This window comes from Geotrypetes seraphini, chromosome 4 (genome assembly GCF_902459505.1).
Source record: "Geotrypetes seraphini chromosome 4, aGeoSer1.1, whole genome shotgun sequence".
In the NCBI taxonomy this organism is placed as follows: domain Eukaryota; kingdom Metazoa; phylum Chordata; class Amphibia; order Gymnophiona; family Dermophiidae; genus Geotrypetes; species Geotrypetes seraphini.
In genome coordinates, this window is record NC_047087.1 from 282,008,025 (window position 1) to 282,034,878 (window position 26,854).

Here is a 26,854-nt window from a genome sequence, read left to right on the forward strand (position 1 = left end):
CCCCCTCCACCTAAATCTTTCAGACAGAAATTTGGCTTGATTCTTAAATTCTCCTAGGGAGGAACATATACGGCGAATCCGTAAAAATTGAGCTATAGATAGATTAAAGCGCAATTTAAAAGGGTGAAAGCTATAAAAAATGGAGGAAAGTGTTTTTCATAATCGATTTCCTATACAAGGAAGTGTGTATATGCCCCTCCTTGACCAAAATCGCAATATCTAAAAACTCTATATATGTATTGTGGCATGTCATTGTAAACTTAATGTTAGAATCTACTGAATTCAGGTGGGCCAAAAACTAGTCTAAACTTGCTCTAGTGTCTTGCCATATGCAAAATATATCATCTAAAAAACGTTGTTTCAAATTTTTGGCCTGCTCAACCAGTCAGAGTTGTTTCTTATTCTCATTTTGACCAACAGCTAACAGGCTAGGATTTAGCCAGCCTGACCAGCTTTTTCTTAAGTGTTGCTGGTGGCTGACAACTGTTAATCCAGCAATATAATCACTTTCAGTCCTTTAACTGTCTCTTATTGAGAAATCTCTTCTACAGCTACAGCAGTCAGTCAGGGCACCATGTGACAAGAGTGCCACTGGGAGCTCCAAGATGGGCCTGACATAAGGAAAGGAGGTGTTAGTGTGCAAACCAGAAGAGTAAATTGCCATTCTTTCTTTACCATATTTGAAATGCTTTACCAATCTGCTCAAAACAAAATTAAAATTCCTACATAAATTCCCTATTTACCCTCCTTCCCTCCTGCACCAGCCAAAAATTAGTTAACCATTCAATTCAGACATCTGTTACAGGAAATAAAGTGGTATGGTTGTTTTTTGTTTTATTTCTATTTACTACCAGGGAATAAAGGAAATTTTAGTACACAGAAGGGACAAATCAGGTCAGGATTGCCATATTTCATGCTAAACCACATCAGCTGCTCTAGTCCAGAATGATAGCAAAATAACAAACAAAACCTAAATACTTCGTTCAGTTTCTTGTACATTAAAATATATATTCTCATAGAACTATGCCTTTGACTTTTTTTAAAGTCTTGAGTAACACGGCATGAACTTTAATTTTAAAGGAATAGAATTCCATAATTTTGGACCCATCCTCATATATGCCCACATACAGGTGGACCAACTTTTTCACTTGGCACTCCAAGGAAACCTTGTTGAGAGGAACATAGTTTTCTTAATGGTTCCATCTTGAATGCAGTGATGTGGTGGCCATGTTAGGCCACTTTTTAAAATAAACAGAAATAAAATAAAAACATAGAAAAGAAAATGAAATGCGACCTTATTATTGGAATAGCAGTACATGTTTTGATTAGCTTTTGAAGGCAGCACTTTCCAGATCACAAATGAGCAAATGTTGACAAATATCAGAATATACAGTATAAGAAAACAACAGAGCGTTCCAATGATAGCGATATTTCTGAAGGGCTGTCGAGCAAGATTTGCATCTTTGTGGATGATATCAAAATTTGCAGTAGAGTAGATACCCCTGATGGTGAAAATAACACGAGGAACATTAGAACATAAGAATTGCCGCTGCTGGGTCAGATCAGTGGTCCATCGTCATCAGCAGTCCGCTCACGTGGCGGCCCTTAGGTCAAAGACCAGTGCCCTAACTGAGACTAGCTTTACCTGCGTACGTTCTGGCTCAGCAGGAACTTGTCTAACTTTGTCTTGAATCCCTGGAGGGTGTTTTCCCCTATAACAGCCTCCGGAAGAGCGTTCCAGTTTCTACCACTCTCTGGGTGAAGAAGACCTTCCTTACGTTTATATGTAATCTATCCCCTTTTAACTTTAGAGAGTGTTCTCTCATTCTCTCTATCTGTCTTTATCTACTAGGTCTATTCCCTTCATTATCTTGAATGTTTCGATCATGTCCCCTCTCAGTTTCCTCTTTTCAAGGGAGAAGAGGCCCAGTTTCTCTAATCTCTCACTGTACGGAAACTCCTCCAGCTCCTTAACCATTTTAGTTGCTCTTCTCTGGACCCTCTCGAGTAGTACCGTGTCCTTCATGGACCTAGTGAAGCTTGAATGGTCTGTGCAGCTAAGATTTAATGCAAATAAATGCAAGATCATACATTTTTGAGAGACTACGGGAGCTCAAGGCAGCCATTTCCTATGAGCGATCTGCACGGGGCAGGAGCGTGGGAAGATTGCTCCTGCCCCAAAAACCCGCTAGACTACCAGGTAAGGCTTAAGGGGGAGCTTACAGTGCTTAAAATAGCCCCCAAAATTAAAATGGGCTTTTAGTTTTAAAATCACGAATAACCGAATCCGCAAATGCTGAAACCGCGGATTCGGAGGGGGAAGTGTTCAGAACTATCTTTCGAGATACTAATTTTTAGATCTTTCATTCTTCCTGACCATCTGACAACTGATCAGAAAAAGCTATTTGACCTTTTAATCACATTGTCCATTCAAATGATTCTCTCAAATTTGGAAATCTGCTAGTCTCCTCAACTCTACATTTTGAGCGCTGACATAATGCTAACCCACAGGTATGAATGTTTGGCAACTTCCTGCTCGCCTAGGAGATCTAAAATTGAAAAGATTTGGTTACCCTTAGCAGAGGGTTTTACATGAGTATATTCAAACTTCATATATAATCACCTTCACAGTTCCGTCATGGGGTGATGTCACATTGACATGTACCTAATGTTTCTCTTCTCTTTTCTCCACTTATAACTTCCCTTTGCTGCAGAGGTGTAATTTACAATCTACAAATGCAGGACTCTACTTTCTGGTTATTATTACATTACATTACATTAGAGATTTCTATTCCGCCATTGCCTTGCGGTTCAAAGCGTATTAAAAAGAATTACAAAAAAGTATTACAAGAAAAAAATATCTGGTAATTTCTAGAGGAGATAAAGAGTAGATGAGGTTGCTTTGGGGAATCGGGAAGGTATTGAGAAGTGGGAAGGAGTTAGCGTTTGCAGGAATTTCTTGAAAAGCAGAGTCTTTATTTCTCTTCTGAATGTTTTGTAGTCTGGGGTCCTAATCAGTAGATTGGAGATTTGGTTGTTGAGTTTTGCTGCTTGTGTGGCTAGGAGGCCATCATATAGTTTTTTCCATTTGACTTCTTTGATTGGAGGGTGCGTGAATGGAGTTTGGGTTTTCTTATGTCTAGTTGATGTAGTTTGGATGAGGCGGTTGTTCAGGTAGGTTGGTTTTAAACAGTAAACAGTAGAATTTGAATAGTATTCTTGCCGGAATTGGAAGCCAGTGTGAGTTGAGTTATTATGTTATACTAGTTGTTTAGCCCGTTACATTAACGGGTGCTAGCAGCCCTTCTCCCTTACTTTTACCTCCTCCCTGTCCAGCAGCACCCCCACCCATTCCCTGCTCCCCCTATAGAGCAGTAGCCCTTCTCCTTTTATCTCTCCCTGTTCAGCATCACCCCATTTCCAGCTCCCCATATCCAGCAGTAGCTCTTCTCCTTTGCAGGAGCCCTTCTCCCTTCCTTTTACCTTCCCCCCACCCCCCCCCCCCCCCCCGTCTAGCAGCACCTCTTCCCTGCTTCCCCTATCCTGCAGTAGGCCTCCCTTCCTGTTACCTCCCCCCCTGTCCAGAATCACGTCTTCCCTGCTCCTCCTTTACTGCAGCACCCCCTTACATGCTCCCCCTGTCCAGTCCGGTGATCTCTAGCCATCAGGCTGGCTCCTGCAGGGAGTCTAGTTCCTGTCCGGTCCCCGCCAGGCGTGCAAGCCTGCTCCGCCACCTCCCGACCTGCCGGGAGTATTTGAATTAGACCCGACGGTTCCGGTTGAGGGAAGCACTCCTCACCGGACGCAGCAGTGAACTCCAGCCATTGGGCCAACATCCGCCTTGTTTTTTTATTTTTTTTAGTTGAAAGACGCGGCGGTGGCTCCTCTCATGATCCCCACCTGTGTCGGAAGTCCGACGCAGGCGGGGATCGTGAGAGTAGCCACCGCCGCGTCTTTCAAAGAATTGTAAGCCGCGCATGCGCACTTCCTATGTGTCGCTACAGCTCACAGAAAACCGGCACACACTTAGGAAGTGCGCATGCGCGGCTTACCATTTTATTATATTAGATTAGATGTTCTACTGCACATGCTACAGGGCATGATTTATTGTTCCAGCTCATGCCTCTGCATGTCATATCTTGTTTGGTCACTATTATAATATACATCCAATTATGTATATATAATTCAAGACTTGTTATTTCTTTTACTGTTTCTATGGTTTTATGAAAACTTCAATAAAACAGTTTTAAAATAAAATGAGAAAATTTAAGAAACTTTCTAAATTGCAATAGATTTCTACAAAACCGTAAGGTACCAGACAATGCATTCCACATAAATGGTCCAGCTACAGACATGAATTTTTGGTCTGTACATATCGTAAAGTATTCCCCTTTGATGTGTCTAACAACCAATATGTAACTGGATGGTCAACGGGGTTATGTTCTGACCTGGTTATATAGGCTTCTTAGTGGTCAATTAGATGGCGGTATGAAGCTGGAGTAAAACATTTGCTTGCAGAAATGATCACAGGGTACTCGTGTACTAGACTTAGACTTGTTAATTTAGGGGTCCTTTTATTAAGGTGTGCTAACTGATTTAGCGCACGCTGAATGCTAAGGCATTCATTACATTCTGTGGACATCTTAACATTTAATGCGTGGTAAAGCGGTTAGGACCTCTTAATCTCGTTATGTTGGCTAAGATTGGAATTATGAGCCCAAACCACTTTTGCTATATGTGGTTCCTAAAAAGTCAGTTTACATTCAGAAAGATATTTGCAAGTCTCATCCACAAGCATTTACAGACAAATGGAATCGATTTTTTTGAGCTTAGAGTGATAACAGAAGACAAATTGCAACCCTTGAGGCATCTTTTCTAGATATGGCTAAAGAATCGCCCTCTAAAAGACTGCAGTTCATAGGTGGATTTCTAAGCCTGTTTCCTTGAACTGACAGGTACAATTTAGAAATCCCATAAAAGGTAAGGCAATTCTAGCAGAAAAGGCTGAATTTACTACCAGTGCACAATTTTCTAATTGGAATTACTCAGCCACTGGATTCACGAGCCAAAAAGGACCAGGAAGCAGGAGCAAATGAAGCCTAGTTGGAAGTGGGTTGGAAACTTTTTGGCTGCTAACTGCAAAGACACACATACGGCAACCTACCCCCCTCCAAAAAAAATAAAAATAAATAAAATTTAAAAAATACAAAACAAACTTTATTAAGTGCTTTGTTCTATTCCACAGGGGCTTTATATGCAGTATAATTTTTAAATTAATCTCTTTTTTTAAGTCATGTAGTCTAATTATATTTTGAAAAAGTCTTTTTACATCCTTGTACATTTTTCACATTCTGTTGTCTAAAAAATATAATTCAAAATGCTATAAAAGCAGGTGTTTGATCGTGAAACAATGCAACATACTGTACACTTTCATCAACAAAAGAAAAATTACAGAAATAGTCAAGAGTATAAAATTTGAGAGTGTTGATTTCATAGGTTTTCCCACCCCAATGTTCTTCCTTACTGTAAGGAGCACCCACATTAAGAACATAAGAATAGCCTTACTGGGTTAGACCAATGGTCCATCAAGCCGAGTAGCCCATTCTCACGGTGGCCAGTCCAGGTCACTAGTACCTGGCCAAAACCCAAGGAGTAGCAATATTCCATACTACCGATCCAGGGCAAACAGTGGCTTCCCCCCTGTCTTTCTCAATAACAGACTATGGACTTTTCCTCCAGGAACTTGTCCAAACCTATCTTAAAACCAGCTACGATATCCACTCTTACCACATCCTCTGGCAACGCGTTCCAGAGCTTAACTATCCTCTGTATTTAATTTTATTTCTAGAATTACTACATTATGGTAACTTTTATTTCGTTTCACTGAACTTTTTACTTTTATTTTACTTACAATACTATAAACAACAAGATGCTATGCAAAATCAGTGGTATAGCAAGATTAATAAAGCTTGAAACTTGAAATTGTCTGACTCACAAATTAACCAATGTTTTACCTATGAAATCTTAATTCAGGGTTTACATTCACAATTCCCACCTGTTGACCAAAGATTCATATCTCAAGAATTACTGTTCAAACCTCTCATTTCAACGTCCATTAGTCATCTACTCTCCTTCTTAAGCATTATGGGGCTCTTTCACTAAAGTGCAGTAAGGTTTTACACTTGCCATATGTTAACAGGAAAAATTAAACCTCTGCAGAAATGCAACACATAAGCCTAGCATCCACCCTGCAGTTTACTGTAGGGGGCAGCGTTTTCTCAAAAAGAGAGCCAGGTATGGATCTCAATGACGGTGAAGGCGAAGTCGTGACTCGGAAGCTTGCCGTAGCCATGTTTGATTCTCACATTTTCTGCTTGCGTCCAAACATGCATTTATAAGACAGAACAGCTATTATAGACTCTTGACAAAGACAGGATTGTCGAAGCAGTGCCAGTGTCGAGTCCACTTGTTTGAACCCATCGCTGAGTGTTTGACATCCTTTGCCTCATGACTTTCCCTTTTCTGAGGTCAGAGTTTTACCACATGGACAGAAAATGTTTATCCAGGCATGTAACATGGGCTGGGCCCCAATATCTTCACACCTACCTTGCTTCCATTCCTCTCCCACCACTGTCTCCTCATCTGATTCCCTCAATTTGATACTCTGCTCTAATTGGATTTCCTCAATCTCCTTATCATACCCCCTTGACTCCAAACCCTTCAATCCAAATGCCCCAATATATTCTTCCCCCATTCAAAGGGCTGTGTAAATCCTAACCCTTCCCCCACCCCCTGGACCTACCATGGACCCCATCACCCCCGGGACTTACTGGGAGGTAATCTGATATCTGATGGGAACGGTTCCCCCCCCCCCCTCTGCTTCCAAACTGTCTGACTCTGGCTTCCAAAATGCACAATAGGCTTGTGATACTAAAGCTAGGGTCAACTTTCCATATGGATATATAAAATAAAATAAGCAGCTAAAATGTTTTTCAGATTTTTTTATCTTGCATCATAATATGTAAGGAAAATTGACCTTTATAGAATAGTGTATAGCATTGATTCCTGCACCCATATTTGGGCACTAGAACCTAACGCCTGCTGTAACCAGCTGTAAATCCTGGTGCCTAATTGGGTGTGCATCTACGGTATTCTGTAACACTGCGTGCAAATGTTTGGAATGCCCTTGCCTCTCCCCTGGCCATGCCCCTTTTGGGTTGCATGCTATGGGATTTGGGAAATGCAGTTTCATAGAATGCCATGTAGCAAAATGCATGGGCAAATCCAAATTGGTGGCAATTAACGTCAGTAATTGGTAGTGTCCAATTACTGATAATAATTGTCTTGTTAACCAATTTAATTGTGCGGGCATCTCGGGATTGTGTCCAAATTTGGGTGAGTAAATTTGAGCGCCCTTTATGGAATCTGGGGGATGGTGCAGCAGGATGGAAATGAAGGTGTCCTGGGGTTGCTGGTGGAGGAGCTGCACTGGTTGCCTGTCGCATTCCGTGTAGAATATACCCCATTGGCAAAACATCTATGCAGTTTACATAAAAGTAGAAATATTTTTAAATAAATTAAAATCAGAAAATAAAACTACATAGTCAACAGTAAAGTAAGTAAAAGAAAAGGTATATAGTGCAAATACTAAAAAAGTACTTACCATCTTGCTCCCACAATGAATTTAACACTTGAGCATGTACACGATGTGCATTATATATATATATAAACAAACCGTGGAGGACAGCAAAATCTGTGGCTGGTCCACGACTATGGAATGCATTATACGGCACAAAGGGCTTCTTTTTACAAAGCTGTGCTAGCGGTTTTAGCGCGCTCAGCGCGTGCTAAATTGCCACACGTGCCAGCCTTGAGCTGATGTTAGTTCTAGCCACGAAGCGCAGGTTTATCACATGCTAAAATTATGCGCGCACTAAAAATGCTATCACAGCTTAGTAAAAGGAGCCCAAAGTGTTGTCAAAAAGATTTGAAATCTTTTAAGAAACTTTTTTTTAAAAAAACTATTTATTTGTTAGAGCATATTTGTAGCTGTGTTATATATCAGCTGTTTTTTTGATTTAGGTTTGCAGATCTGTGAAAGTTGCTGCGTCTCTTGTTATAATGACTTAAATGGTGTATGTGATTATTGTAATCTTCTTAGGTTCCAAGCAGAATATAAATTTTTTTAAATAAATAGATGTAAGGAGGAGCTGTAGAATGAATGAACCTGTGAGCAAGTTAGAAGTTTAGGTTATAGGTAGAAATAGGAGAGTGTGGTGCAGTGGTTAAAGCTACAGCCTCAGCACCCTGAGGTTGCGGGTTCAAACCCACGCTGCTCCTTGTGACCCTGGGCAAGTCACTTAAATCCCTCCATTGCCCCAGGTACATTAGATAGATTGTGAGCCTACTGGGGCAGACAGAGAAAAATGCTCAAGTGCATGAATAAATTCATGTAAACCGTTCTGAGCTTCCCTGGGAGAATAGTATAGAAAATTGAATAAATAAATAGTATGACAAGTTTCAGCCTCTGATAACCAGAGCAGGTATTGTGACATCACAATGCCTCATTCCACCAATGCCTAAGAGCCAACCTCATCAGTGATGTCACAATGGCTTGATCGTTCTATACTTGGCTCACTTTTGCTACATTTTGATTTCTAGAGTGGTGCAGTGGTTAAAGCTACAGCCTCAGCACCCTGAAGTTGTGGGTTCAAACCCACATTGCTCTTTGTGACCCTGGGCAAGTCACTTAATCTCCCCATTGCCCCAGGTACATTAGATAGATTGTGAGCCTTCTGGGACAGATAGGAAAAAAGGCTTGAGTACCTGAATAAATTCATGTAAACCGTTCTGAGCTCCCCTGGGAGAATGGTATAGAAAAATTAAATAATTAAATGAATGGATAGGGAGCCATTGAAGTGACTTTCATTAGAGGGGGTTCTGTGAGTGTTGCAACACTGGCAGAAGGTAAGTCATACAGCAAATAGATTGAAGGGAAGAGAGATGGAGACCTGTGAGAAGCTGTTTTCAATAGTCTAAAGTAGAAGGTCATGAGAATGTAAATACGTATTTTAGTTCCATATTTTGAAAGGAAATGATGGATTATGGTGAAAATAGGCAATGTGATAACATAGATGGCAGTTGTTGTTAGGTGCCATTGACTGAGCTCGAGTCCCAGCGACTTGTGGATCTAAAAAGAAATCGGTTTTGTGCTAGTCCAGAAAGTTCTTCCGTCCCCATGGTTGTTTTCAACGCATCCAGCCATCTGATTGCAGGTCGCCAAATTGCCTATCCTGTCTGCCCAACAAAGTGGTTTTGGTTGCATCTGCTGCTCTGTTCAGATTATTCACTGCCCCCCCCCCCCCCAAAGCTTTACAACCCTACACAAAAGCATGAAGGGGATGGATTTTCAATGTGCAGAATGGCAGTGAAAATCCTAAGCAAAAGCATCGGGGTAATCTATGGAGCAGCAGTTGCAATTCAAATCACCTGATTGGGCAGACCCAATGGGCCATTTCAGGTTTTTTTTTTTTTTTTTGTAGTCATTGCCTGCAAAGTTGCTATGTTATCTACCACTTTTTTTTTTTTTTTTCTAAAAATCTAAAACAGTGCCAAAATCCAACCCTCCCTTTTTCAAACACACTAGTAAAACCTTTTATCCGCAATCATCACCTGCCACTTAGATTACTGCAATCTCCTCCTCACAGGTGTCCCACTGAACAATTTCTCTCCCTTTCAATCTATTAAAAATTCAGCTGCATGACTTATCTTCTGCCAGTGTCGCTACTCACATAATCCTCCCTTTCAAATCTATTTCAGCTGCATGTTAGCAATGACTAGAGAAAGAGGAGTAAAAAAAAAAAAAAAAGATCACCTCAGGATTACAGGCTGAGGGGATTTAGTTTTGTGTCTGCAGCCTTCAAAATTGTTATAGGGATCTTCCTCGGTGTAGGTGACTAAAGCCTGCATAAATGCCAGTATTTTAATCGCTGATGTACGTAAGTGGGCATTTATTTGTGTTAATGATCGCTAACAAAATGTCAACTGGTGTGCCTTGTTTAAATCGCTCATACTTTAACTATGGGCATTGGAGATGGGCAGAGTTATGGGGCTCCTTTTACCAAAGGCGTGCTAGGGCCTTAACGCGCGGAATGGCGCACGCTCAAATGCCGCGTGCGCTAGCCGCTCCCGCCTCCTTTTGAGCAGGCGGTAGATTTTTGGCTAGCAAGAGCTACAGGGCGCGCTAATCCGGTGCGTGCGGTAAAATCCGTAGCACACCTTCGTAAAAGGAGCCTGTGGTGTTTTTTTTTTTATTTATCAAGTTTCAAGTTCAAGTTTAATATAAATTTGATTGATCGCTTATTCAAAGTTCTAAGCGATGTACAAATCAGTAAAATTACAAAATTTAGGGGACAACAAAACAAGACGACACAAACTAAATCTTGTAAGACATATTAAAAACTAATATTACAAACATATTATTGTAATATTAAAAACTAATATTACAAACAAAAGGAAAGAAAGTTGATTGACAGTAAATAAGACATATATGGGAAACTACAATGGGAAGGGAGAGATCGTGTACTTCGGAGAAGTAAAGAAATGCAACTGAAATAAGGCTACTAGTCAGGCTTTTTAATTATCAAATGCATCCTTAAAAAGAAAGCTTTTTAATTTGCTCTTAATTCTGTCCAAGTACATGTACGCTCCAAATGAACTTATGGCTGCATTTGCTAGACGTGAGTATTTACGGAGCGTGCCTTATAATTAAGGTGCCTTTTCTATCACTTAGGGGGGGGGAATTCATCAAGGGGTGCTGATTTAGGATGTGATAAATGCTTTAGCGCGCTCCAAAAGCTAAAACGCCCACAGCAATATAATGGGTGTCTTAGCACTTAGCGCACATGCTAAGGCGCTCATTATTATTCCTTTGGGCATCTTAGCATTTAGTGCACGCTAAAAGCAGTAAATCGGCAACCCTTGATGAATTCTGGCCTTAATGCTGCTGTTTTATAAAAACAGAGGCGCCAAACTTTTTTTATTTTTTTTTTATTTTATAAACTAGACTTGAAATAGGTACCTTTTTTTGTATCCTTAACATAGGCACTCGGTTATAAAATTACCCCCTTAACGGACAGTTCTGTAAACTAGGGGCTCCTTTTACGAAGGCGAGTTAGGGCCTTAACGCGCGGTATAGCGCGCGCTAGCCGCTACCGCCTCCTCTTGAGCAGGTGGTAGTTTTTCGGCTAGTGCACGCTAATCCGGCGTGTGCGCTAAAAACGCTAGCACGTCTTCGTTAAAGGAGCCCTAGGTGCTCTTATTTCTAAGCACATTATCCGCTGGATTCTACATATGGTGCCTAGATTTGTGCGCTAAAATTTGGCTGACGAACCAATTAACATCGATAAATTGAGTGTAATTTCTGACATTGGGCACCCAATAAAAGTTGTGCATGCATTTGGCTGGGCACTCTTCTAGAAAGCATGGCACCTAACTCATAGTACTTCACTCAGAATGGGGTGTGGCCATGGAAGGGGCAGGAGCATGTCGGGGACATTTTAAAAAGTGACATTCATTCTCACAGAATACTCCCTCAGTGCAGTGGCATAGTAAGGGGGGTGGCAGACTGCCCCAGGCGCCATCTTGGTAGGGGGCGCCTGCACCTCTTCGCCCTCATGCTGTGCTTGCACCCTCCCTTCCCTGCCCCCTCGTATCTCTTTAAATCTTTGCCAGCGCAAGCAGCTACCCTGGCCAGCCTGACTCTCTCTGAAATCACTTCCGGGTCGCGGTTTTATCTTCTTGTAAATTGCATAGAACCACAAAGTATCTGCTAGTTGTAAATAGTTTTGTTATGTTATATGTTAAAAAGCAGTTGTCCCAGCATATATGCATTTTTATAAATGATCTAGAGATGGGAATAACTAGTGAGGAGAGCGACTTAGTAAAAGGGGTGGGGCTTGCCCTGGGCACCATCTTGGTGAGGGTGCAAGCACCTGTCCTCCTCTCCACCCATCCACTGCCACGTTCCCCTTCCTTTCTGTTCCTCCGTACCTCTGTAATGCTCCTGGCATGAGCAGCAACCCCCAACCTTCTGTTGTGCCAATGTCTGCTTTTCCTTTGTCACTTCCTGGACCCACTCCTAGGAATTGATGTCAGAGGAAGAGCCAACACTGGCGTGACAGCAGCTTGAGGATTTGCTGCTTGCGCCAGGAATGTTAGAGGTACGGGCGAAGGGAAGTGGCGCTTGCGCGGCAGAGGGAGCGGGGAAGGAACGTGTGGAGGTGGAGGAGGGACGCCTCTCACCCTCGCGATGCCACTGAGTGAGGTAATTACATTTGCTGATGACAAATTTGTTAAAACGCAAGAAGACTGTGGAAAAGTTGCAAGAAGATTTGAAAGACTGGGAGATTAAACGCCATCTGCCATTTTGATGCTCAGATTGAGCAAGCGCAAATTAACGCATGTTGGAAAGAGGAACCCGAACTACAGCTACATGATGCAGGGTTCCACATTAGAAGCCACCGCCCAGGAAAAGGATCTAGGTATCATTGTTGAGGATACGTTGAAACCCTCAGCTCAGTGTGCAGCTGCGACTAAGAAATAAAATGCTAGGAGTTATCAGGAAAGGAGTGGTAAACAAAAATAAGAATGCTATAATGCACTTGTATTGCTCCATGGTGCGACTGCAACTTGAATACTGTGTACAATTCTGGTCACCACATCTCACAAAATATATAGTGGAATTAGAAAAGTTACAGAGAAGGGCAATGAAAATGATAAAGGGGATGGGACAACTTCCATATGAGGAAAAGCTAAATCAGCTAGGGCTCTTCGCTTTGGAGAAGTGGCAGCTCAGGGGAAATATGATAGAAGTCTATAAATACTGAATGGAGTGGAGTAGGTAATGAATTACTAATTTACTCTCCAAAATTACTAAGGCCAGGACACGTGCAATAAAGCGATTAAGTAGTAGATTAAAAGCAAATTTTTTAAAAAACATGTCTTCACTCAATGTGGAGTTAAACTCTGGAATTCATTGCCGGAGAATGTGGTAAAAGCAATTAGCTTAGCAGGGTTTTAAAAAGTTGTGGATAATTTCCTAAATAAAAAGTCATTCCTAGGGTACACAACATAAAATCTGTTTTACTTTTTGGTATTTTGCCAGGTACTTGTGACCTGGGCTGGCTACTGTTGGGAACAGGATATTGGGCTTGATCGACTTCCGATCTGTCCCAGTATGGCATAATGCAAATGTAAGTGCACCTGGTTCATAGATTTGCCCTTTAAAATGACAATTTTATAACCAGGTAAATGCATTTATTTTATTACTGGCATAAGTATAGAAGCCATTGCCAGGTTATACTAGTATTCAATAATGGAACTTGGTACATAGACTCCTACTGCCTCATCCACCCCTCAGAGTGTTTAAATAGAGGTGCTTAATTATAGAATTTCAATGAATAGACTTTTCAGTGTGTTAGAGGAATCTTTGCAATTTAAGGGTGTGGAAACCATTTTGCAGCATGAAGGAGAGAACTTTTTTTTTAGATAGAAACTGCTCCAACTCCCTAGATATAAGGAAATTTGTCTTTCTTCTACCAATTCTAGAGCTTTCTGTGATGCTGGTCCAGCACTCTGTAACCATTGGCTGAATAAAATTCAAACTGATTTTTCATATCCTGCTTTTCAGAAGCTTGTTAAAACAGTTCTTTTTTTAACATTATTATGTCTAATCTTGGGCTTACTGAATGGACTGTTTTATGATTTTGGGTGGTGATTATTCACTGTCCTAATGATTGAAATTGATACTTTTTTTTGTTTATACTAAACCGCCTAATACCTTTTGTAAAGGCAATATATCAAATTTAATAGATCCAATAGAGACATATTTGAGATAGCTCTATGGCTGGGATAGCATCAGGAGAAGGGGAGAGCAGTGATGCAACATCAGTGGTATCACCGTTTTTAAATTCTCTTAATCTTCTCTGAAAAGTGCTTTTGGTAACCTGGAATACTTTATTATCATGAATCTGTTTTTTTTCCTGGCAGCTACAATGGGCCAAACTTAGTGCTGAAATACGACAAGAACAAGAAGAGCCTGGTGAACATTGCCATAGATGATCGGAGCTCCCCGTACTATGCTCTGCGGGATCGTCAGGGGAATGCCATTGGTGTCGCTGCCTGCGATGTTGATGGAGATGGGAGGGAAGAGATTTATTTCCTCAACACCAACAATGCCTTCTCAGGTAGGATGGCTTCTGTTGACTCTATCTTTTATGCTTTTCATATAATCAGCTTCTAAACCCAAGCCGAGTGCACCCCAAGTTACATGCCTAACTGCCAAATTGGTGCCTAACTGCAGTTAGACACTACCCAGTGGCGTATTCTGTGTGTGTGTGTGTGTGGACCGCCCTGGGTTCTGTCTTGGGGACACGGCACCTCTCTGCCCCTCCCCACACACACCATGCTTGCGCCCTTCCTTCCTAACATCCCCGTACTTTTTAAAATCTTTGCCAACGCGTGCAACTTCTCAGGCCTGCTGCTCGTGCCAGCCTGGATCTCCTCTGAAATCGCTTCCGGGTCACAGGGCCAGGAAGTGATGTCAGAAGAAAAGCCTGCGCAAGCAGCAGGCCAGAGAAGCTGCTCATGCTGGTGAAAATTTAATGAGGTACAGGTTAAGGGAGGGCGCGAGTGTGGAATTGGGGCAGGAAAGAAGCGTGGGATGGGGCGGTGGAGGAAGGAGCGGGGGATGCCACCGCCCCGGGTGCCTCCTACCTTTCACTGGTACTACCTTATAGAATAGTGTCTAAGTGGCTTTAGCATGTATCTGTAAGGGAGGCATGGGCACTGGGTAGGCCATACGCTTAAGCATGTAGCTTATAGAATACAGTAAGTTGTGTTTATAAGTGGCAGCATTCAGGTGCTAGCATTTACACCTGCCTTTCACATGGCTTAAGACAGTGATGGTGCCTAAATGTTGGTGCACCAAATACCAACTTTAGGCTTTATTTTGTAACGTAATCTGGGAGGCCAGTTGTCCTTATAGAATATTATCTTATCACACAGATTGGCATTGCCTACCTTTTGGCACCTTTCTAAATGAAATGCAGCCATGCTTAGCTGTGCCTTACAGATCTTGTTTGCAGAGTATCTTTGTTTTTAGCTTAATTTTTGCCGGACTGTTTGGATTTTAAAAATGTTGGCTTAGGGTTGCAAGAGTTTTTCATTGCTTATTTGGTCTTGAGGGAGACCAATAGAGGTTTATCAAAATCATGAGTTGTATAGAATAATTTAACAGAGATGGGTTATTTACTGTAAATACTCAAATATAAGCTGACCCGACTATAAGTCGAGGTAGCCCTTTTCCCCCTGAAAAAGAGGAAAAAGGATTGGCTCGAATATAAGCCGAAGGGGTGGGGGTGGGGGTTAATATTCAAGTCCCCTGCCCGGCTCTACATCCATCTCTCTCTCCTCTGCCCTGTTGGGCTCTGCACCCAGCCCCCCTCCCTGCCTTGTACCCTCTCCCTCCCTTCTGATGTCTTGCAGGCCTCCCAGGTCTGCTGTAAGACCTGGTGGTCCAGCGGTGGGCCGGGACTGGAGGGATCCCTCCCGCCGCCTGTTCCCATAGACTCTAAAAAGTTTTACTTCCCTTCCCTCCCCTGTGTACCTTTTGAATGCCTTGACAGTCTCACGGTGGGCCAGGACAGGAGGGATCCCTCCTGCCTCCTATCCCAGCTGACTGTGACAATTTTTACCTCCCTTCCGCCTCCCCCACAAACCTTTCAATTCCCTGGTGGTCCAGTGGTGAACCGAGCAGGACTGATTTTTCCGCAATCCTGCTCGGTGAAGAGCTGCTATCTGAATGACTGCTGCAAATTCTTGAAAGTTACGAGGGGGAGGTGTAAGGTGCCAAATATAAGCCGAGACCCCAATTTTTGGGCTTTTTTTGACCCAAAAATCTTGGCTTATATTCAAGTATATATGGTACTCTTTGCAATAGTACTAAGACTAAGACATTCTAAAAGACTGAGGCCCAGATTCTCTAAAAGTGCGTCCCGATTTTAGGCAGCTGTAGGCGTCCTACAGCTGTCTAATCAGCCAATCGGGATGCACGTTTTTTAAAAAAAAAATGCTCCCCAGGCAGGCCGCCTATATTGAAGGCGATAGGCCCTGATTCTGTATAGGACGCCCGGGAGAGGCGTCCTATTCAGAATCGGCCTAAACTAAACCCCGATTCTGTAACCGGCGTCCATGTTACAGACGCGGGTTAGAGAATCGGGTTAGATTAGACACGGCCCGCTACACTTATCGCGGCAAGGGATCTCTCTGCCGCTATAAGTATAGCGGGCCGCGGCCTGTCCGATCGGATGCCGCCCCCCCCCGACACTACCAACCGCCCCCCCCCGACATTACCGATCTCCCTCCCACCCCGACACTACCGATGCTGGCAGGAGAGTGCCCAATCCCTCCTGCCCGAAGACAGCGCACCCCCCTCCTGCCCGAAGACGGCGCACCCCTCCTGCCCGAAGACGGCGCACCCCTCCTGCCCGAAGACTGCACACCACCCCCCCGGCGCTAACAACCCCCAAAGTAACCTGTTCTTCGGGCCAGACGGTTCTTTCCCGTCTAGCCGGTAAGCCCGCCTCGTCGAAATGAGGCGGGCTCGCCCCTTCCCGGCCCATCCCACCGAAGCCTAAGGCCTGATTGGCCCAGGCTCTAGAAGCCTGGACCAATCAGGCCTTAGACATAGCGGGTCCGCCCATCCCCACTAAGTCTAAGGTCTGATTGGCCAAGTGGGGATGGGCGGACCCGCTATGCCTAAGGCCTGATTGGTCCAGGCTTCTAGAGCCTGGGCCAATCAGGCCTTAGGCTTAGGTCCGCCCATCCCCACTAAGTCTAAGGTCTGATTGGCCAAGTGGGGATGGGCGGACCCGCTATGCCTAAGGCCTGATTGGTCCAGGCTTCTAGAGCCTGGGCCAATCAGGCCTTAGGCTTAGGTCCGCCCATCCCCACTAAGTCTAAGGTCAGATTGGCCAAGTGGGGATGGGCGGACCCGCTATGCCTAAGGCCTGATTGGTCCAGGCTTCTAGAGCCTGGGCCAATCAGGCCTTAGGCTTCGGCGGGATGGGCCGGGAAGGGGCGAGCCCGCCTCATTTCGACGAGGCGGGCTTAACGGCTAGACGGGAAAGAACCGTCTGGCCCGAAGAACAGGTTACTTTGGGGGTTGTTAGCGCCGGGGGGGTGGTGTGCAGTCTTCGGGCAGGAGGGGTGCGCCGTCTTCGGGCAGGAGGGGTGCGCCGTCTTCGGGCAGGAGGGGGGTGCGCTGTCTTCGGGCAGGAGGGATTGGGCACTCTCCTGCCAGCATCGGTAGTGTCGGAGGGAGAGGGAGATCGGTAATGTCGGGGGGGGGGGGCATCCGATCGGACAGGCCGCGGCCCGCTATACTTATAGCGGCAGAGAGATCCCTTGCCGCGATAAGTATAGCAGCTGCGTCTACTTACAATGTAGACCAGCATTTTGCTGGCCTACATTTTTAAGGTTTCTTCCTCTACTAGGGAGACGCGTAGGTCCACCTAGGTTCGCCTAAGGCCCTTAGGCGAGCTTAGGTGTCTTGCGGGTCTCCCTAGGCTCCCGGAGGTGCCTTCAGGCCTGCCTGGGGAGCATTTTTTTTTTTAAAACGTGCATCCCGATTGGCTGATTAGACAGCTGTAAGACGCCTACAGCTGCCTAAAATCGGGACGCACTTTTTGAGAATCAGGGCCTGATTGTGCAATTTGTAACCAGAGGATGTGATTAAAGTTATTAGTATAACTGGGTTTAATAATCTGAGTAGCTTGAGGGAGAGGGGTGGGCAGGACTGGTTAATGGCCCTCCCTTGCAGAGGACAGACTCTTGCCCGTAATAAAGTAGATCAGAGATAAACCAAAACATGTTGCTCATTACTAATAGCAGTCCTTGTTTCCAGCACCTAGTTCATTCCAGGTGAGTTCCTTTCCACCACTTATATGGCCTTTCCCATCCATGAATACTGCTTCTTTTTGGAGGACAGGCAATACCTTGCTTATTCTATATGACTGGTACTCCTTCAAGCAAAGGTATGCAAGAAAAGATAGACTAATTTGCATAACCCAGGAATTTAAGCACTTTCATGGACGCCACATCTTAGACTTAAGTAGAGGTTAGTGAGATTTCTAGAACTGAATGGACTGCAGGTCCCCAGACAGCATAGTTATATGAGAGGCAAGTTTTGTCAGTCAAATCTGATTGATTTCTTTACTGGATATGGGAAGGGCGCTAGATGTAGTGTACTTATAGCAAAGCCTTTCACACAGCGCCGCATGGGCGATTGATAAATAAACTGAGTGCTTTCAGTATGGGCCCTAAAGTGACAAACTGGATTAAAAGCTGGTTAAGTGGAAGGAGAGAAAGGGTAGAGGTAAATACAGTTTGCTCGAAGGAAAAAGATGTTGGTGGAGTGCCGCAGGGATCAGACCTTGGGCTGACTCTTTTTTAACGTCTTTGTGAGTGATATTACAGAAGGACTGTCTGGCAAAGTTTGTCTTTTTGCAGATGATATCGAGCTCTGTAATAGGGTAGACACCCCAGAGGGTGTGGATAACATGAGGTGGGATCTAGTGAAGCTTGAAGAAACATCTGATAATTGCCAACTCAAAGATTTAATGCTTTGTCAAACCCCCTAACATAATATTTAACGCTAAAAAAATGCAAGGTCATGCACTTGGGCTGCAAAAATCCAGGAGAACAGTGTAATATAGGAGGCGAGGGACTTGGGGGTGATTGTGTCTGATCTTAAAGTGGCTAAACAGGTAGAAAAGGCGACGGTCAAAACCAGGAAGATGCTTAGGCGCATAAGGAGAGGAATGACCAGTAGGAAAAGGGAGGTGATAATGTTGTATAAGTCTCTGGTGAGGCCTCATTTAGAATACTATGTGTAATTTTGGAGACAGCACCTTCAAAAAGATATAAATAGGATGGAGTTGCCCCAGAGGGCTGCTACAAAATTAGTGGTCTTTGTCATAAATCTTATGGGAACAGATTTAGAGACCTTAATATGTATACTCTGGAAGAAAGATGAGAGGGGGGGAGGGAAGAAAGATAGACGATTAAATTTCTCTGTGGCATTAATGTTCAGGAGGTGAGTCTTTTTCAAATGAAGGAAAACTCAGGAAGTTGAGGTGATGAGGCTCAGGAGTAATCTTAAGGAAATATTATTTTACAGAAACGGTGGTAGATGCGTGGAATAATTTCCCGATAGAGGTGGTGGAGACACTGTGTCTGAATTCAATAAAGCATGGGACAGGCATGTGGGATCTCTTAGAGGAGAGTACAAGATAGTGGATGCTGCAGACTGGATGGGATATATGGCCTTTATCTGCTGTCATTTATCTAAACTGGGTTTCTTCTGGTAAGGCTGACATACTATCTGAGGGTTTCCTTTTGTCTTGCCAGGAGGGCCGCGGGTCGGCTGGGGGGGGCAGTCGGAGGTTCTTGGGGGGGGGGGCGGTCGTTGGGGGGAGGGGGGTTTGCGTCGAGGGCAGGAGGGCCTGGGATCCCTCCTGCCCATAATGTAGTGCGGGGTGGGGGTAGGGGGTCGCCGTGGCCAGGAGGGTTTGGGCTCCCTCCTGGCCCGATGTTGTCGGGGGGGGGCAGGATCAGCTGGGCCAGGAGGGTTTGGGCTCCCTCCTGGCCCGAACAACTAGCAGGGGGGTTCACTAGGGTCAGGAGGACTTGGGCTCCTTCCTGGCCTGAACAACTAGCGGGGGGGGGGGGGATCGCCAGGGCCAGGAGGGCTTGTGCTCCCTCCTGGCCCGATATTGTTGGGGAGTCGGCGGGGCAAGAGGGCTTGGGCTTCCTCTTGCCCCGATCGTGTTGGGGGTGCCGCGGTTGGCTGGGGCAAGAGGGCTTGAGCTCCCTTTTGCCCCGATGTTGTGTGTGGGGGGGGAGTGATGCATCGCAGCAGGAGAGATGCCTCATCTCCCCTACCGCGATGCCATCACTCCTCTACCCGAACAGCCGCGGGTAGGGGAGATGAGGCATTTCTCCTGCCGCGATGGTTAGGTTGCCGGGCCGCTGAACTGATGGCGCCAGCTGCCATCAGCTCAGCGGCCCGTTTTTCGGCACTTAGACCTGGTTTTATTTCGTCTAAGTGAAAAAGGTCTAAGTGCCGACTAAACTGTATTGGTTATACCTGTTGTACGGCTAGGTGTAGGTCGGCCCACCTCCCGCCCACTGCCCGCCCTTTCCCCTCCTCTAAACACACCTCTTTTCTCTCTGTGCGTCTAGAGGCAGGGGAAAGGCCTAAGTTGGTTTTAGATACGTCTAAAAACCAGCTTTAGTTATGGGTACTTGGACGATCAGGCTTTTTGATCGTCCAAGTAGCCATTTAGGACACTTTTTAGACTTTTTTTTTTTTTATTATTATTACCCCCATAAGTTTTTATGATATGATTTGTATATTATAGGTCTAAGGATATGTAGTGTTGTTTGTTTAAATTAATCCATATACTTGTGGACAGCTTATGATTTAAGTTGTCATGATCTAATATCAATTGTCCATTACTTTTAGTCATATTTAATCTTGTTCCTTTCCTTCCTTACTATAATTTATATTTTAATGTTCCTTATACACTCAAACCTCATTAAGCTATGCAGTCCTTTTTAAAGTGCATATTCCATAAAGTATTATATATATATATATATATATATTTTTTTTTTTTTTTGCATTTTTATATATTTTTTTATATTTTTTTCTCCTGTTATTTTGATGTCCTGTTTTGTGCACACACTTTTCATTTTTAGGCTATCAACACCTTCCACTAGTTTTTATGTTACCGTTCCCCTTCTGACACTTTCAACATGGCGGTACTGCTTTCCCTACACGCTCATTACGTTTTTTACGTGTTTCACGTTTTGGCGCTCCAACGCATCAATTTTGTTGCACACACTCTTTTAACACATGTGACTCCTGCCCTTATAAGCTTCCGGTTCCTGCAGCGTCTTTTTTTTTTTTTTTTGCCATGGTGGAGTTTTCAAAGAGATTGTCTTCATTGCTGTCGCTGCTACTTTCTAAGGCTAAGGTAAGCCCTGTATTTCTTTTGTTGTACAACATTTTGCCACATCGTGCTTTGCTATAATGCAGTACCGTGTATTTCAAGCTTTAAGTTCCTTTAGCTTTTACTCTCCCTCTTTTGGCATCACGCATAATTAAAGAATATGCATTTATAAATGTATAGCAAACGTCTGTTTTAAATATACCATATGCCACCTCTGCGCTCATGTAAACTTCCTGTGCCCATGATGTTTGCATAAATAGTGGCTTCGTTTTAATTATACTTTTCTCCACACCCGCTTTTGGCCTAGCTTCTTTCACCTACCACTTAATTATTGTAACCTTTGTTGCCATTACTTTTTATTTTTATTTTCATTTTTACCTTTATTCTTATTTTTGCCTTTTTTCTGTTGAGTTATTAAACCCTTTTAAACTCTGTCCATTTTATCATATACCGTGTGCCTCTCTCTCTCTCTCTCTCTCTCTATCTATCTATATCTATATCTATATATACACATATACATATACATACACATATATATATATACACACACATATACATACATACATATATATATATATATATAAACATACATACATACTTTTTGGGGAAATTATGCCTTAGTATTGCCCTTACACTCTAGAACCATTTGGATGTTTTAGGATTGACAAATATGTCTTCATTTCTGTTTGTTTTTCTGAGTTTTTAAATTTAGTTTTAATTTTACAGTTCTTGTTTTGCGGTTTTATTTGAAACCTTATCCACCTGGGTAGGTTGACATTATATATATATATATATTCATTTTCTATATATTTTTCTCATTATGATTTGCATATATTTGTACTTTGGCCTGTTTTTCTTTCAGCACCTTGATCACAGTCTTCTATCACGTTAATGATTACCACAGCATTTTCTGCATGACACCACACATTTTATTCTATGTTTTATTCTCTATGTCACTTAGATTGGTTCAAATTACTTGTGATAGCTATCATATCTTTTCACAAATCTCACATTCTCACATATACTTTCTATATATTTCATTTATTATATACAATTGAGTTGTGTTGTTTTGATTTTTTGGGACCCCTGATGAAGGCGTGTTTACCGAAACACGGACCGTGTCGGGTCCTTTGGTTTGGTATAAGGTGGTAACATTAACCGCATTCATGATTTTGATTTAATAAACTTAGCCTGCATCTTTGTACATCTGTCTGCAGTTCTCTTTGTTTTGGCTTTGCTCTTTCTCACTGCAGATTGTGTTGGGTTTCTTTCCCTTTTGTTGTTTGCTTTTTTGTGTAGCCTTTGCAATGTCAGGAAAAATATGAACCTTCATAGTACAAAAAGTAGAAGTGCAATATTTAAAGCATAATTTTAGTAACCAGTCTCTGACATAGTCCAAAGTTAATGTCACCAGAAGAGTGTAAGGTATAGCAGCTCTTTCCTTGGAACATTCCCAGGAAAGCTGTCAAATTCAAATTATCGTGTAATACAGGGGATAAAACATCCACCCCTTCACCACCCGATTTTTTCTTAGCAGATTGCAAATAGAAAATTCTGGAAACTGGAGGTAAATCAAGAGAAGGAATTTTCAAAATAGCCAACATATAACATTTCAACATTTTGGGGCTGATTCTACAAACGGTGTCTTGATTGTAGGTGGCAGTAGGCATCCTACCACCATCTCACCAGCCAATCGGGATGAACGTTTAAAAAAAAAAAAATTTGGTGAACAACATCTATATTGTAGGCATGTCTCGTGCCCATAGAGACGCATAGGGATGCTTAACGGCACATATATTGTAGGCGTGTCTCATGCCCATAGAGAAGCATAGGAATTATTAACAGATGCCCAAGGCTGGTGTGGACGTGGTTTCCACCGGAAGTGGCCTTGGAATCTGTATGCATCCCTATGTATCTCCATAGGTGTGAGACAATTGCCTTAAATGTAGGTCTGTAAAATGCTAATTTATGGCATCTGGTAGGAAAAAAAGATGCAGTTCTCTAAAGGACGCCGATGTATGAATGACATGCCATTGGTAGCTGCTTCTTAGGTAGCCGCCGAGATTGACGTCCTTGAGAGAATCAGGCCCTTTCTGTCCATGTATTTTGGGAAAGTTAATCAAACGAAGATTTCGTATGTGTATTCTCCAAATGTTCAGGTTTGGTCTCCAAATTAGCATTACCCTTTGTTAAGGAAACAGATAAAACTTTGCAGAGACATACATTGAATTTCCAAGGATTGAATTACATTTTGTGCTGTAGATAAGACTCCTGAGAGTCCATTTGTTGCTCCAAAGTATTTATCCTGGAATGCTATGAAGCCATCGGACTAGTTATATATGAACTCAGAGCTACAGTAGTCTTCCATTTCTCATCTGAGATGAAAACCGCTGGTCTTACCAGAGGAAAAAAAATGAGTGAATGTACTGTTTGAGTCCCCAGTACTCCCACAAGAGGTTGAACAATCATCACTGCTCCAGTGCCGCCTTTGGTGGTCTTGCCACCAGTAAAATTTTCTGCTGTTGTCTGGCTGCTCTGAATTACTCTGGTTCCTGCAGGAAGCTCAGTTACTAATTGCACTGCAGATTGATCTGTCTCATGGGCGCCTTCTGCTACTCCTGCTGCATTTTTCTCAGGCTGGGTGGTTGGGTCCAGCAACAGCTCTTGCTGATCAGGGAACAGTGGTAAGCTGTTATCCTGGAACAGAGGGGAAGACACTTTATCCTCTCCAACTCATTGCAGATCTCCAAAAGATGGCCCAACTGTGAACCTCTGGTCTGAGGCAAACCGGAACTGCTGGGGAGGTAAATTCCCCATGGTGTTTCTTGGGCATAGTAAGAGGAATCAAGAGAAATGGCTAATTTGTCTAATCTCTAGGGCACTATCTTGCCTTTCTAGGGAGCAAATCACTCCCTTCTACTTAATTTCCTATCTATGAGATTTGTCTTCTCCTCTTCCTAGTTAGGATAAGGACCTCACTCATCGCAGTCTTTCCAAATATGGGCAGAGCTTCCTGTTCGGCTTGAGCTTCCGTGTCCCTTCACCATTCTAGGATATGTTTCCCATCTAGGGCCTGAGAACCAGAGCAGGTATTGTGACATCATAATGCCTCATTCCACCAATGCCTAAGAGCCAACTTCATCAGTGATGTCACAATGGCTTGATTGTCCTACCCTTTCCTTTTGGTCTCTGGAAGTTTTATGCTCTAGCAAGGCTTAATGGGATTTCCTCCACAAAATGCAAATTCATCTCATGTACAGGTTGTCCATTTTACTCTGAGCTTTATCAGCAGCTGTGAAGCAGAGAAGTATATCATCTGTTGGGCCGAATTAAATTACATTACATTAGTGATTTCTATTCCACCATTACCTTGCGGTTCAAGATGGATTACACAAGAGTTGTCGGGAGGTTACAAGAGTTGTAACATTACATAAGAATTGTCGTAAGCATTACATAAGAATTGTTGAGAACTTCAGAATTACATAAGAATTGTCGATATAGATAAAGCATTTTATTCAGTAGAAATAAGTAATAATTTAAATGTTTTTGATGTGCAGGACCTTGTCGAAGCACAGGATAAAACTGTAGAACCTAGAACAAATCAAGGTTTACTTGTGTGTTAACATGCATAAATATTTACAGAACAGCACATATCTCGCATGGTGAGCATATGCAAGGGTAGAACATGGGTGGGGTTCAAACTTAATGCATGTATCTTATATAATGCTATAAGTTATTGCATATCATTTCTATGGCAGGTACTTCACAACTAACTTTAGCCTTTTTTTCAACAATTGCTTTAAATGAATACATAAAATTTCTTATTGAAATTCAATCATATTGGAGGGGGATCCAAAATGACCGCTACCTGATCGGGTTGTGAAGCACAACTGAGAGCTCTCTGCACAATTTTACCAGCAGCTAAATTACCTCGCGGAGCTCTCCTGTGGCCGGCTTCGGCAATATAGAGGATCTCTTACGTCGTATGCAAACCGCCTCACTGCCACCATCGGCGGTGCCCCCGCTGGAGATGCCGCGAGCGAGCGGATTGGCGGTGATCTCCTTTGGATTGGATACTACACTGAGCCCCGATGCTAGGGCTCCGCCCCCACGCCCTCAGAGCACCAGCTCGCCGCGGACGGAGCAGCCTGAAGAGATTCAGCAGCTGCAGCAAGTCCAGGAGGCCAGAGATACCGAGGAAAGTCAAGCTGAGTTGGATACCCTGTCATCTGAGGGTGGTCCAGAATTGGTCTCCAAAGTTGGGAACTTGCATGGAGGCAAGAAGATTCAAGGGAACGACTTGGAGGGAAACTGGAGAGGTTTTTCAGCCTACAATTTGCCTGCCGCCGGTACAGAAACCCCAGGAGGTAACTTTAGACTCAATTTGGGACCCGGTGGCTACTCTGCCTACATTAATTAATCCACAGTTTCAGCATTTGGAAGGAAAAATGAAAGTTCAAGCGACAGATATTAAGGTTTTACAAATGGAAATGTTAGACTCTAAAACTTCTTTGTTTAATATGAATCAAGAAATACAATCCTCTAAAAGTATCCAAGAAACATTGATAAAGGATAATATTAACTTGCGAAGAAAATTAGAGTCTTTGGAAAATACTGCCCGCTCTAATAATATTAGATTGATTAATTTCCCTAGGAGTGCATTATACACTCCAAGGGAATTATTGAAGAGATATTTCCTGGAAGTTTTGGAAATTTCTGAGGAGTTACTACCTCCTTTATCTCAGGTATACTATCTTCTGGGAAAATCACAGACCCAATGACAGCAACCTATAGTTCCTGAAATGAATGTAACAGCGCTACTTGAACTTTACGATACAGAACTGATTACACCTGCTACATTATTATTGACGGTGGCTATGGCCACTGATAAAAATTGGCTTATGAAAAATTTCTTTAAACATATGCAGAAAGAATTTATGGGTTTAAAAGTCCAAATGTACCTAGATTTAGCTAGAGATACCCAAAGACGACGGAAGGAATTTCTTTTACTTAAGCCTGGGGTTTTGGCACTAGGGGCATCCTATTTCTTACGTTATCCATGCAAATGTGTGATTCTTCATTCCTCACAAAAGTATGTCTTCTTTGAACCTTTCCAATTGACTGCTTTCCTTTCAACGTCGCGACTGGAGAAAGATAAAGCTATAATTTAATGCCCTAATTAACTAGGGGGTCCTTTTACAAAGGCACGGTGGCGGTTTAACGCGCGGAATACCGCGCGTTAAACCGCCTGCCGCGCTAGTACCTAACGCCTCCATTGGCGAGGTGTTAGGATTTTAGGCTGCCACGTAGGTTAGCGCGTGATGAAATGTCCGACACGCTAACCCCCGTAGCGCGCCTTGATAAAAGGAGACCTAAGTTATTGAGGTGTATATGTCAACTGGATATTAACTCGATTAGTTCTTTAATCTTTAGTTATTGCATTTTCTTGCTGCTATTCCGCTAGCCACCTTTTGGATCTCATTTATTGAGGACTAGAGCGATAAGGGGACATCTTTTCTTTTCAATTTTGCAAGTTTATACTTGAATTGTTAATATGAAAATGATAAATTTAAAAAAAAAAGAAATTCAATCATATTTATGCATTAGTAGTAAATAGCATTTAATTATCTTAAGCTATGTTGATGATACTGACATTTTAGTGCTACTATCTAGCAATTTTTTTAAATATGCCCCTTGCTTGTGCCCTTCAACTGCAGAGCGATGGAGCTACGCCCACTTAATACTGAACCACTGGAATCGACTGCCCCCGCAGATCAGAT

General features: G+C 43.0%; 1 protein-coding gene across 5 annotated transcripts in view; it reads left to right on the forward strand.

The window, feature by feature from the left end:
* Positions 1 to 26,854, forward strand: part of CRTAC1 (cartilage acidic protein 1) — a 631,767-nt gene that overhangs the window by 117,056 nt on the left and 487,857 nt on the right. For all 5 annotated transcript variants that reach the window (XM_033942560.1, XM_033942561.1, XM_033942556.1 and 2 more), the window contains one exon: positions 14,050 to 14,246. In XM_033942560.1, the coding sequence (XP_033798451.1) occupies positions 14,050 to 14,246 (197 nt within the window). The remainder of the gene's footprint in view (positions 1 to 14,049; positions 14,247 to 26,854) is intronic.